Source organism: Olea europaea, chromosome 7 (assembly GCF_002742605.1).
Source record: "Olea europaea var. sylvestris chromosome 7, O_europaea_v1, whole genome shotgun sequence".
NCBI classification, from domain to species: domain Eukaryota; kingdom Viridiplantae; phylum Streptophyta; class Magnoliopsida; order Lamiales; family Oleaceae; genus Olea; species Olea europaea.
The window spans coordinates 5711828-5726317 of NC_036243.1; the positions used below are offsets into that span (position 1 = coordinate 5711828).

Here is a 14490-nt window from a genome sequence, read left to right on the forward strand (position 1 = left end):
AGTCTGTCAATATACCATTAGTTGCACACACGAACTTGTCATCTGCACAATGCCCTAAAACTGAAGAAGAAATGCATGAAATAAGTAATGTTCCCTATGCTAATGTCATTGGGTCTGTAATGTATTCTATGATTACCACAAGATCGAACCTTGCATATGCAGCTAGTTTCTTGAGTAGGTTTATGTCTAACCCAGGTAAACTACATTGAACTGTACTTAAATGGCTATTAAGTTACCTAGCTGGATCTTTGAAAAGGGGATTAGTGTTTGAAAGAAGAAGTAACAAATTAGAACTTAAAGGATATGTGGATTTTGACTTTGCGGGAGATAAAGATCAAAGGAAATCTACCACTTCTTACTTCTTCACTTTAGGTGATAATTGTATCACTTGGAAATCACAATTGCAACCTACAGTTATATTCTTCAGCACTGAAGCAGAATATGTTGCATTAAATGAAGCTGTAAAGGAATGCATGTGGCTGAAAGGCCTTCTATGTGAATTAAACTTCTTGAATGATAATGCTATGGTTTTTACTGATAGTCAAAGTTTATTGATGTTGTGTAAAAATTCTGTTTATCATGAACGTACTAAGCATATTAAGGTGAAGTATCATTTCATTAGGGAGATGTTAGCTTCTGGTGATTTTATTTTGCTTAAAATTGCAACCGATGATAACTCTGCAGATATTGGAACAAAAGTACTTGCGGTTGGAAAGTTCAACAAATGTTTATTAATACTAAGTATTGATAATGGTTAATTGTTGTGCAGGTACTAAGCTGGAGTGAGCGATGATGATAAAAATAAGACCACACTAATGGATATCACTTGTAACCGGGGAATTTGGCGATCAATGTTTTGTGATCCAAGGTGAAGATTTGTAAGGTGGATCACATCTTATTATTGGTGCAAGTTGATTGGTCTAGAGAATGTGACTTAGATTGTGCTGGTTATGGAGTAATATGGACCATAAATTAAATCCAATGGTTGGATTTATTCTTGTGGTCAATTACCTATATTAGTGTTGTCACTCTCTTGACCATAGTACAATATTTGAATTTTGAATTCAAATGAATTGGCTCTATAATTACAAGACCTCTTCATTTTCTCATACTTTGGATTTGGCGTAACATTTGAGAGCGAGCATAGAGAGATAACCAAGTAGGAGTTTTCCATAACTCTGACGAAATTCTTGGTGACTTCCGGCCGATCTTTTCTCAATATATCCATTTTCATTCCCATGGACTACGATGCATTATCTGATGTGACACAAATATGAGCTCAACATCAAGAACACTTCATTGGTGGTGTTGAAGAAGCTTTGGGTCGTTTTGGTTCGATTTTACACTTTGAGAGTTTATTATTTCATATTGTAGTTGTAATAATCTTTTATAAACTACACTTTAAACTCTTAAAGAAAAATACACGTATGAATTTATAAGGAGTTCGTGGGTTTGCCTTTTTCTATTTGTTGTGTTCTTTTTGTCTCTGAAACGTGTGATTAATATTCTCCTTTTCGCTGGTGGGTTTCCATAATTCCATTCTTATTATATCTTATCTTGAATCATTAAGTTTTAACATGATTTAGTAAACTCGATATTATGTAGCAGATTCTGGGAATTTATGTGACGATTATATGAGAGATCTTGGGTTTTTTACTTTGTTGGTATTTGCAGTGCCTAGATATGCTTTAAGGAGCAGTAAAATTCTTGATTAACTAATAATTCATTAAATCCTAGAGGCCCTTTATCAATTTCTTACTCCATCTGAGTAAATATACAACTTTCTTGCCTTCTCGTTCTTCTTTCTGTTCTGGGCCAATTCTTTAGAGTTAAGCAACTGACAATGTAATTTGATGAACCATTATCAACATCAGCAGCAACAGATGCGGGAAAATATGCAGATGCAGATGCAGCAGCAGGTGGGCTCTGGATTGACGCGGTATCGATCTGCGCCAAGTTCTTATTTAACAAGTATTTTAGATAGTAATTCTAGTAGTGGTGGATTTGGAGGAGATGATTTTGATCAGATTTTCAATACTCGAGCTTCAAGCCCTGAAAGGCAGCAAATATTTCCGAGATTCATGAATAGTGCTGATACCATTAAGCAAAACTACTCATCTAATATGAACCTGCAATCACAATCACAACTTGTGCCACCAATCAAGAATGAAACTGAGGTTTATCAACCACAGCAGCAATTGCAGAGGCAGCAGAGTAATGATTATTCTTCAGTTTCTCAAATGACATATCAAAGTCATAATTCAGGGGATTCAAGTTCTGGTATGGACAATTGTTCTAGCAGATTATATGGTTCAATTAATTCAGATCATGTGGTGCATATGAGTATGGATGGTGGTGGCCGCAATTCAAATCTCATTCGTCAAAGCAGTTCGCCTGCTGGATTATTCGCTAATATAAATATTGATAATGGTAATTTTAGACATTTCTCAAGTATCAATTTGGCTTGTTTGCTTGTTATTTACTTTAACTTCTATCTATCGTGTTATATGATATTCGAGATGAAGCTATTTTTTAATACCGTACTGGGAAGTCTATTATGGTAGATTGACCACCCGTTTATTGAGCTTCTAAATTTAAAAATTTGGGGAGCTTCTTGTTAAAGTTTGGGGTCCATCTCAATAAGGTCAACCTTGTTAAGAGGAGTGTCCCAATCCTTTATATATTGGTCATTGTTTCGGTATTTTACCGATGTGGGATTATATTCCCTTAACATGCCCCCGCAAGATGGTGGCTCTTTTGAGCAGACCAATCTTGAAATCCGTGTGCTCATTTTTAGAGACTTAATCGGATCGAATCGCTCGTTGGAGCTTAATGGGCTCTGATACCATGTTAAAGTTTGGGGTCCATCTCAATAAGGTCAACCTTGTTAAGAGGAGTGTCCCAATCCTTTATATATTGGTCATTGTTTCGGTATTTTACCGATGTGGGATTATATTCCCTTAACACTTCTATGTCTTACACTTAGTGTTTATTGTCCTATTAAAATGGATGAAAATCTTCACCTTATCTGTAATATTTGAATGAAGGCATCATTCTGTGATAAAAAAGGGTAAAAACTTAGAATCAGAAATGAGAAAGGGTTCGAAATACCCTATCAGTTCCTTTCTCTTGAATAATGATCATCGTTGTTGCTTAAATTGTGCATAGATTCCTATTTAATTTTTTTCTTAATGTAGTAATTTTTATTTTGCCACATGAGTTTGAACTCGTCACTGAACATGTTTTAGTGGTTCACAGACTTTGGTGCAATGAGAAGCATAGGGAACTTTGCAGCCGTTAATAGTGCTAGTGCAGAAGCTTCGTCTTTCTCTGCTAGCAGATTTAAGAATCAAATGGTTTTCCCCTCCATGAACCCTTCTTCTACAGGGATGATGACTCCCATTTCTGAAATTGGGAGTAAAAGCTTTGGAGAATCTCGTCCAGGTGATGGACATTTTCAGGAAGATTGTGCTAATGATGATGACTACATCACAGGTTTCCCGGTAGTCTCTTGGAATGATTCATCAATTCTGTCCGATGATTTCGTAAAAGGGCTAGGAGATGATGACACTAAGACATTTTCAAATATAAACGCCTCGGATGATCAGGTATTTTCTTATGATAAAACATCGTTTTATTTTTTCGAACTGATTGGTTCTGATGAGAAAGAACAACTGTGCTGAGCAGAATTCTGAAGGTGGAAATCCTCCCACAACTCTTTTGTCCCACCATCTAAGTTTACATAGTAGTTCCACCAAAATCTCTGCAATGGAAAAAATGTTGCAAGATTCGGTACCTTGTAAGATAAGAGCAAAACGGGGTTGCGCTACTCACCCACGTAGCGTCGCAGAAAGGGTAATTCCAAACATCTAATTCTCTTGTCTTTCGAGATTGGAAGAGACGAACATTCTGATATTCTGTCATGTTTATTACCATTTGGCAAATAGTTAAGGAAGTGGACTTACTGGTTTTCAATGTGAACAGCAATATGGAGTTTATACTCAAAATCAATTAGTTTCACTTGAAAATTTGATACAATTTGTTATAGGTAAGAAGAACACGTATCAGTGAAAGGATGAGGAAGCTACAAGAACTTGTTCCCAATATGGAAAGGGTAAAGCCATTGATTACATTATCTGTATTAATTGCTAATCAATATATCGTTCAGTTTTTGCTGCTTCTATTTCTGAGAATGTTCTTAAGTTCGCAGCAAACAAGTACATCAGATATGTTGGATTTGGCTGTCGGTTATATTAAGGATCTTCAGACACAAGTAAAGGTATAAATCCTTAACAAACTTGAATTACAGTGGACACAGTCCCTTATCAATAACATCCACTTTCAGGTCCTTGTTAATGCCTATTTGCTTTTCTCTTCGTATATTTAGACCCTGTCAGATAAGCGTGCAAAGTGCTCTTGCTTGGCTAAACAGAAATCATAGACAAAAGGGGCCGCTTTAGGACTTCATCCCGAAAGAGCAAAAGGAGTCTAAAACGGAAAAGTACTCTATTTTCTCCAGCACATATCTGAATAAAGTGCTTAGGATAGCATTTTGCTGGGGGTGAAGAATAGAGATGCCTAAACTGATTATAATACAACTAGTAATGGCTTGTTCGATAGGAGTACAGTACAAAACTGAATATTGTAGAAAAAGAAGGAAGCTAAAGTGTTATTCATTGTACTATTCAGTACTGCAAACCAAACATATGCCGTATTTGTATATATTTTCACGTGGCTTATTGTACTTTGGTTGATGAAAAGCATCTAGCTTGATACCCTCTTGTTAACACTCTTCTTTAGGAATGTTATACAGCATTACATCAATATCATTATGATTGCAGACAAAAATTGAAAAAGAAAAAGGTGAAGCATCCTGTTTGAATTCAGTGGGCTGCATTCTTTAGCTATATTCAAAGCAAAAAATGAATTTTCCTCCAATTCCCTGTTTGGCTTTTGCTGATATTGTGTTGTTGTCATCATGTTAGCCTTTAGGAAAGAAGTTCAGATTATCTATTTTTGTTAGCTTAATTTTCTGTAGTACATTTCCTTCTACTTGTGAAGTGCTTTAAATTTCGTCAACTATTGAGAAGAAAGTAATGCTAGTCCTTTGTAAATCTAGTCTGAAATCTCTCTCAAGGTGGCCATATATGTTGTGCTATATATGTAATATGTAGGTACACACGTGTGAAATATTCAATGTGCTCCAACTGCCCTTAGCTACCAAAAATCAACCGTTTTAATGTTCTCAAGTTTGAATGCTTTGTTCAAATTTTAAGGGCATAGATTATCCATACCTGATAGAGGTAGGACTCTGTCTGTGGACCTGAGTAGAGTGGTCCAGCATTGAGTGGCTTTTTGAAGGACAAGTTCCTTGAGTTGAAAAATGCATCAGAACTTTGTGACCTTTAATAAGTTGGGCCCCTCTATAAGTTTGTCTAGTTCTATAATGCTTTCAAATTGTATCCCATTTACCGTTCGTTTTTTAGGTTTCCATTTATTGTAAGCAGCAATCACCCGGTTTTACTGATGAACCTACTGTTTCTAAGCTTCTTTTAACGAGTTTTACATTTTCCATTTTTTGCATGAAATCAGGTCGGTATCCAATTTTAACTGTTGAACCTAGTTTAGTCGGGTTCTTTTAACGTTCGTGGTGACTAACCATCTTTTGCAGTTTCATACACAGTTCTTGTACGATGCACGAGTAGTGTTCTTGAGTTATACTGATTTCTTACAGTCACCGGCAGTTTGGGCCTTCAATTGGGATAGGAAAAAAAATACTTTTCTAAATTTTTGCGAGCTCTCAACCATCCACTTAAAGAAGCACCTTTGTTGGAAAACAATGGAGAGTAGAAGAAGATGAAAATGGAAATTCCAAATGGAATGGATTTGCAAGACTTGAACGTGCTGATGGACGTTGTCTTCAAACGATGTTGCATCCTCTCCAAATGCTATTAAAGTTTCAAATGGCAAATAGTTTGTAGGATTTATCAAGCCTAAAAAAAGAATACTAAAGCAGAAGTAATTCTTTCAAAGTGAACTTAAAGAAAACTTGAAAATGTTTGATACAATCTTAGATGATTTGGGGTAATGATATAGATTTCATGCGTTAATTTATTGATTGGGAATGGAATTAACTCATATTTATAATATTCCAATAATACACCACGAAATCAAGCCAACCATTCATCAAAAGTTAGAATATATTCACCGAAAAGAATCCAAAAATAAATCAGAGAATCAATCATAGCAACTACTTTTATAACAATAGACATTTTGCCTCAATTCCTGCAAAAGTTGCCCATGCGATGGCATGGCCAAATGATAATTCGACAACATCTGTCTTGTTTTGCTACTCTCTCTCTCTCTCTCAATTATTCTATTCCCAGATATGGGTAATGGGTGGAAATTTTGGACATTTTGATAGACAACTAAATCGATCCTTTTCTATAAGATAGGAAGGCCTATTATAAAAATGTACTTCTAAGTAATTATCTCGTAGATCCTATATCTATATATATGAAGACGAGATCATGTAATAAAAGAAATTTTTATTTGTCCAAAATGTGTATTCACCGATCTATCCACCATTTTGGCCCATTTAAGGCCCAAATAGAAAAGTGTTGAAATAAAAATTAAGAAAAAAATAAAAAAAAGCAAGTGCATAAAATAGAATACGTACCGAATGTCTTGATTAAGTCAAACACTTTTTAAAAAAAAAAAATTTGACTTTTTAATAAGGGATTATTAGCTTAGGCGAGTTTTGGATATTGAAGCAATCAAACTATGGAGAATCCTTCTTTATTGACATATTAATTTTCAATGAGTGAGATTTAACTAAACTAGAGAGGTGATGGTAGTATAAAAATTCAACCTTAGGTCACACATTTGAAAAAAGCGAAAAGAATAAGTTTGGGGGTATTTGAACTTTACGATTGATGAAAGAACATATTTGACCATTGAGGTCGAGAATTGAAACTAATGAATTCATTCTTCACTCATACACTTCGATTTTACGTTGGAAAAGTATATTTTAATTTTTGTATTGTGATTTTGAAATTATGAATAGATTTCATATTATGAATTCAATCCTGAGATAAAATGTTGGTTTAACTAGCTAAATCTTTTTACATTGCTTGATTGACTGACCACTATTTAGTTAATTAGCACTACGTATTTTTGTATTTGCTAGGTTTTAGTTTTGTTTGAAGAGAAATAAAGATTCAAATTTGGAGGTTTGATAAGTGTAGTTTCTACACTTATTTGAGATTGTTTTGCGCGGGTTAGTCGCTTACAATTAAAAAGGGATCAGACGATTGTGTAAGAGACAAACCTCTTGAGACAAAGTTTCAAAAATGGGTGTTTTTATTGGCGATGACTTTACAATTAGAAAATAAAACAGAATGCCTCCAAAGGGCGCAAGCACACGAGTTACTGAAAAGAAGTGTTTAAATCTAAACTAAGAAATTGAAAGTTACATATTCTCTGTTTGAGAGTGTTTGATTCGGGGTCTTTTGCTCTATGTCCTTTCTTCCTTTTATACTCCCTGGATGATCTCTTCGTGATCAACCGCTTAAAAATTGCTAGATCGCTCTATAACTACCCACTTTCTTCATAGTGGCCAACTTGTCATGGAACTGTCTTCTCTAACTGCTGCCATTACTTTTTGTCGTTCAACCGTTTTCAATTGAATTCCTTGAATCGTGGAACGTGATAGGGCTACTCAATAACTACTTCATTAACCGTACTTTTGGGTAACTAACATCTTATGTTTGCTAAGATCCTGGGCGACTCGAAGGTTTGGGCGAGAATAGGGTCACAGCTCTGAGCGACTGCATGGCAATCCATTCACTCAAATCTTGGGCGACTTGCAAGCTTGGACGATGATATTATCGCGTTCATGGGTTTCCCTATTTGGGCATTTATCCTGAATTGCCTGATTGGGTCGTTCTTTGGACTATCTGATTTGAGGATCCTCCAATTGGGCTTCATTCCTTGGGCTATTCGATTTGGGCTGAACTTTTTGTGTGTCAACAATTACCCTCCAATATGGCAGAATTAATATCAATTATTAATTTTTACCATATTCACTTTGTGTTTCCCAGCAACATTCGAAATTTTCAAGAATTTCAATCATTGTTTTCTTCCATAGCCTGAAAAGGTGCGACGTTTGCAAACCCTTATAACCCCCCAAATACACGCCATTTCATTGCACCACTAAATCACGCCTCATTGTTTCGCGCTTCTCTCTCGCAATATTACTGTTCATCTTCTTGCTTCTCTGCTACGTTTCTTAAGCAAACTTCGACAAACTCTATTTCATTCCTAATGGCTGCTTCACAATCTCAATCTGGTGACTTCTTCAATTTCGAAGACTTCCAGAAACTCCTTACTCGGCCATATATAACTCTGAACTTCCTTGCACCAGCCAATGTCAAACTCAATGAGTTCTATCTAGGTCCTTCATTCAACAACGCCGAGGCCATCGAACAAGCGGCGGTCGGTCAGCTGTTCCCTTGTACTCAAGGCCCTCCGTTTCTAAACTCTTTGCCGCCGAGACCGTAGATGGCATGCTCGCCTTGTGGATCATGGTCCTACTAAAGCAATTTTTGATAGTGTTAGGATTTCTGATTTGTTAGAAATCTCTCTTCAACTCCCTATTTTTGACCCAGCACTTTTTCCAATCGCTTTAAGTTTTTGGTCTTCTGAGTATAATACTTTTGTTTTCCCTCTTGGTCCCATGTCCATTATCTTAAGGGATGTTGGAGCCCTAGTAAATCTGCCACCTTTGGGCGATACCATTTTTCCTGATATTTTGATTTCTGGTGTCGTCCCAAAATTTGATAGAAAACTCACCGAATCTAATTCAAGCCTGTAAACTTGTCATAACCATTCGAGCGCTGAGCCTTCCCATGCTAAGCGTGTGGCCTTTCTTCAGATTTGGCTTTGTAAATACATTTTGTGTGTGCCAAGCATGAAACCCTCCATGAGCTATTTACCCATAGCGCACAAATTGGCACGTGGTAGGTCTCTGAATTTGTGTTCTTTCTTTTTAGCTGCCCTTTATAGAGGCATGACTTCTCTTCAATCCCAATTGAAGAATGGTGCATCTCCCACTGGCAGTGGACCTCTTTGGTTCACTCAAATGTGGTTGAGAGCCTATTTTCCATCGCTTGGTGCTCTATCCTTTTCCAGTCGCTAGCTGCTATGGGCTAGCCATTGATCCCCTAACTCCTGTAAATATGTCAAGAATGGACATTTTTTCATTCTTTTATACTTTGGATTCAATCCCTTCCTTCTTTCCTTTTCCTCCATTTTTGACTCCAGATTATGTGCAACCTCCATCTACTCTGGATAGTGCGAGCACCTCTTTGTTCGTTTGGATTCAGTTTTTGACCGGGAGGGAGTTGTTCCATGATATTTTGACTGGGACCAATGCCAAAGATGGGGTTGAAATATATGCTCCCCAATTTTTTGCTCGCCAACTTGGTTTTGGCCAAACTTGGCCCGTTCCCCCTTGCTATTCAAGAAATTTGATAGACCGCTTCCACACCATTAATAAGGTAGAGGCAGAAGCTATAGATACTCGCAATATTCTTTTGACGAGCAGCTTCTCATTAGCCCCTTTCAATCCTAGCCGTGCCATCCATCCCCTTTTTGAACAACTCTGGTCATCAGTGAAGCGCAGATTGTTTGCGACTGATCCCAATCGTGCTTTCCATTCATTGGACCCGCCAAACATTTCTTCCACCTCTCCTGTTTTGGTCACTCCTGTGTCCATTAGGAGTCCCTCTTCCCCTGCTCGTGCTAAACAGTCTGCTCGTCCATCGACTTCTTTTCCTGCCAAGCCCACTGCAGCTAAAAGTGCCCCAAGCCGCAAACGGCCAGCCTCAGCATCTCCCATTTTGGAGGGTGATGCTGATGATGATGCTGATGATGATGACACTCCTCTCATCGTCAGGAGGAAGGTAATTAAATTGATTTACTCACAAGCATACCTTTCCATACTTGAAACTTTTCTATGTGCTGATGGTTTATTTGGATTTCTCAGAAAAGTTCAGCCTCTCTTTTGAAGGCTTTGGTGTTGGTAGCTCCTGCTCTATCATCCTCTGCTGAGGCTGCTTCGTCCAAACCAGCTGATGAAGGGACTACGCTTAAAGAGAAATCTTCAGTCCCAGAATCTTCATCACAACCAATGGATGAGCCACCTTCTTCCCAGGGCATTGATCCCCCAAGCGTCGAAGCAGAAGGTAATTCATTTTTTGATGCTTTACCTTTGCTTGTGCTATTGGTTTTTGATTTGTTGCTTTTTTGAGTTCTGCAGATGCTCCCATGAATCTGCCCGTTGCAGCAAGGTCTTCTTGCTTAGACAAGGGAAAGTCCTCACGAATGGTAGAACCACAGGTGGTAGATTTGGCTGGGGATAGGCCACATTTCAAGATTGCTGATGAGGTAATTTTTGCTTCACCTTTACTTCCACTTTGTTTAGTGTAGTGAAAACCTTCAATGTTGGCAACTTTCTTTGCAGGATGCTGATAAAATTGTGCATTCCATCCAAAACTTATTCACTTCCTGGGGGCAAGTCAAGACATCTTACCCTACTTCAGCCAGTCGTCCTTCTGCTTCTTCAGAGGAAAATATGAAGTTCCTTAAGCAGTCGATATTTGAGTATGTGTCCTTTAGGGATATCGACATCGGAAAGGCTAGTGCTGCCAAGTATAAGGATAAGCTTGAGCATTTGAGTGCAAAGTTGGTGCAAGCACTAACATGTCCGTCGCTCAACCTTTCTGCTGATTTTAAAGCGACGTTGAAAGTTGTCCATTCCGAGATTCTCTCTTTGCTGGCTAGAAATGTTGAACTGAAGGTTAAGAGTACTCAATATCTTCGCGTTGTATCTGAAAGAGAGTCCTTGCTTCTAGAGATCAACAAAGCTAAGGACGAATTGAAAGAAATCTCTTTCGAAGTCATGATTGAAGACTCTTTGATGACTAGTTTGGCTGCACAGATGAAGGAGCTTCAAGCCAAAATGGACGACTGCAACGCGAGAACGGCTGCTAAAAAGCGTAATGCCTCCCAAGGAATTGAGCGAACCAAGTCTTTGGTCGAGCAGTACAAGAAGCTGGAAGTTGATGATGATGTTGTGGCTGAATTGAATATCACTTCTTCTCGGCAGAACGAGGACTGGGGAAGACTTAGGGAAAGAATTCCTTTGGTATGGGGCGAATTGTAATTAAGACATATAATGCCTTAACTTTTTCTTTTTGTAATTTCGTATTGACTTTCCCTTTGTAACCTTGTACTGATATCCATTGCTAATTTTGATCATAACAGCAGCCATCATCGTTAATGAATAACTATTTTAACTTCTTGTGTATTTATTGACATTTGTCTTTTAATCGTCAATCGCTCAAGCATTTAACTACTTTATGTTAAAAATTTTGCACATTTTCTCTTGATATTTCTGCCTCTTTTCCCAAGACTTTGGGCCACTTAATTCTATTTACTAGGCACGAATGTGGTTGTTCATATTCTGTCTTTTCACCTTCACGCCTCTATAAATGCACTTATATTCTACACTTGTCATTTTCACTTCCATTTTCTTCTTCAAAACCAATTTGTTGCCATTGTTTGGCATTTTGACAATCGATCCAAAACTTTCGTTTTCCATGGAAATGGATCATTTGATTCACCCATTTTGCCATCTTTTTTGATGTCACCTTTGGTATGGGAGATATAGAAAATATTCTTTGGCCAGCGAAGTTCTTCCCATCATCTCCATATTCCTTACAAGGAGTTCGATGATGGAAGACAATTTTTGAGGACGCCTGCAAGCCACCTTACTTGCTGAGAGTGCTTCTCAGCCTCCTTGCCCGTCATTGCAGTGATGCATTTAGGAAGGCAATGCGAGGGTGCTTCTCTTCTCTTCTGCTTGCTGGGGGTGCTCCTCGGCCTCTCTGCTTGCCTTTGCAGCAGTGCGATCAGGATGGCAATCAAGGCCAGTTCACCCTCTTACTCGGCGATCGACCAAGAGATTAGTTTACTCTTAATTGTAACTTGTAGAGCATTTATTATTTTGTATTTTGCAATTTTGTAGTGAACGTTTGATAATAAAGGAATTTATTTGAACGTATTTCGCTCTGACCTCTTTTTTTTTATCTTCGATCGTTCAATACGTTTTGATTACGCTTTTATCTGTTCACTTTCCCATAAGGAAGGAACATATTTTTTTAAATATTTGTCATTAATGAATCTCACGTGTTTAGTGCCATCTAAATCTTCCAAATGATATACTCCATTAGGCAACACACCGTTTACTTTGTATGGTCCTTCCCAATTGGGCGACCACTTCCCGTACTTTGGATCCTTGCTATCCAAAGGGAGTATCGTTTTCCAAACTAATTCGCCCAGGCTGAACGACTTGGCTATAACTTTTTTATTATAAAACTTAGCCATCCTTTGTGTTTGAACTTGCAATCTATCTAGGACGTCCAACTTTAATTCGTCCAATTCCAATAAATTTTGAACTAGTGATTCTGTATACTCATCATCACTTAACATATGTTACAAACACACTCTGATCGATTGCACGTTGATTTTCATAGGCAAAACGGCCTTCTGTCCATAGGTAAGTTGTAAAGGAGTAATTTTGGTACTTGACCGAGACGACATCCTATAAGCCCATAAGGCCTTGTTCAAACATTCGTGCCAATTTCTGGCATTTTTTCATCTATCATTTTCTTTATGATATTTTTTAGAATCTTATTAGAAGATTCTACTTGTCCGTTAGATTGAGCGTAATATGGTGTGAAGTTCACTAATTTAACCCCAAACTCGCTCAAGAATTTATTCATTTGATCCCCATTCAAAGATGTTCCGTGATCTACCATCAAAATTTGTGGAATTCCAAATCTATAAATGATGTGATCACGGATAAATTCTATGACATTCTTCTGGGTGATCTCCTTTAAAGGTACCGTCTCTACCCACTTAGTGAAATAATCAGTTGCAACTATAACAAAAGTATGTTGCTTGGACGATGGGGGATAAATCTTCCCTATCAGGTCTATTGCCCAACCCTTGAACGGCCAAGGTTTAATAATAGGTACCATCTCTCGTGCTGGTGCCCTTTGTATTGGATCATGCTTTTGGCATGCTAAACAACCCTTTGCATACTGAACACACAATTCTCTCATTTTTGGCCAAAAATATCCACTCCTAATAATTAACCATCTCATCCTTTGGCCAGCTTGATGAGCTCCACATATCCCTTCGTGCACTTCAGCCATGATCGTCCTGGCTTCTTGCAAACTTACACATTTTTCCAATATACTATCAGAGCGTTTCTTAAACAACTCTTCATCTATTAGTGTATAGTTTAGCAAACACAACTTCATTTTTCTACTATTTCTTTTATTAGGTTTTTTAAGGAACCTTTTAATCTCTGTCCTCCAATCCATTGCATCTCCGTCTTGTATGCAATGAAATTCAATCCTTCTCGCCCTTCTTTGGATCACGGGTAGTATGGTTCCTATTAAAACCTTTGAGTACCCTGAGGCCATCTGGGCCAACTCATTTGTCACGTCATTATATATTCTATTAACGCATTGAAGTTCTACTTGGTCGAATTCTTCTAACAACTCTTGACCGATTTCATATTGACTCATGATGGAATCACTTTGGCATTTAAAATCACCAATCAATTGGTGAATTACTAATTGAAAATCGCCTCTAATGATTACATTCTTTACCTCCATATCTATCATTAGTTCTAGGCCCATGATTAAGGCTTCATATTCAGCCTGATTGTTGGTGCACATCCTATCCAAAGTGAATGCGAACTTGTAGCAAATTCCTAAAGGATTTATCAATGATATTCCTACTCCTACATCTTTAGAGGTTTTCGACCCATCGAAATACAACACCCAAGGTTTTAGTTCGAACGAATTGATTTCTAATTCAATTTCTTCAGGCATGTTAAGGCATGGATGATCGGCTAGAAAATTAGCCAAAGCCTGATTTTTGACTGCCTTTTGAGGTATGTATTGTATTTCGAATTCTGATAAAGCTAATGTCCAAAGGCCTACCATTTGGTGTAAAATAGGGCGAGAGAACATATACTTAATCAAATTTACTCTAGAAATCAAATAAATGGTTACGGGCCGTAAATAAATCCTTAATTTTGTACATGTGAAATACAATGCAAAACATAATTTTTCGATAGCAGAGTAATTACATTCACATTTTGTTAACCGTCTACTCAAGTAGTAAATCGCCCTCTCTTCACCAAATTGGTTTTCCTGCGCGACCATTCCAGCTATTGATTCTTTTTCAGCCGATACATACACTTTCATTGGCCGTCTTTGGATTGGTGACACCAACACTGATGGACTTGATAAATATGTCTTCAGGCTATCAAAAGCCTTTTGATGTTCTTCTTTCCAGACGAATTCGTCCTGATTTTTCAACTTTAAAAGTGGCGAAAAGACTTTAGTT

At 37.6% G+C, this 14490-nt stretch overlaps 1 protein-coding gene across 3 annotated transcripts; it reads left to right on the top strand.

Annotated features, from left to right (window-relative positions):
* The first annotated feature begins 983 nt into the window (after nt 1-983).
* LOC111396785 (transcription factor bHLH130-like) lies at nt 984-4824 on the top strand. Of its 3 annotated transcripts, none has more exons than XM_023023299.1 (7): nt 984-1332; nt 1875-2430; nt 3259-3608; nt 3688-3855; nt 4049-4114; nt 4211-4279; nt 4388-4824. In XM_023023299.1, the coding sequence occupies exons 2-7, from the start codon at nt 1884-1886 to the stop codon at nt 4439-4441; spliced, it is 1254 nt and encodes a 417-aa protein (XP_022879067.1). In that variant the 5' UTR covers nt 984-1332; nt 1875-1883; the 3' UTR covers nt 4442-4824. The 3 variants fall into 3 exon arrangements, with proteins under 3 accessions (XP_022879067.1, XP_022879066.1, XP_022879065.1); XM_023023298.1 differs by lacking the exon at nt 984-1332 and adding an exon at nt 1362-1520; XM_023023297.1 differs by lacking the exon at nt 984-1332 and having other exon boundaries at nt 1363-2430.
* The last annotated feature ends 9666 nt before the right edge of the window (nt 4825-14490 follow it).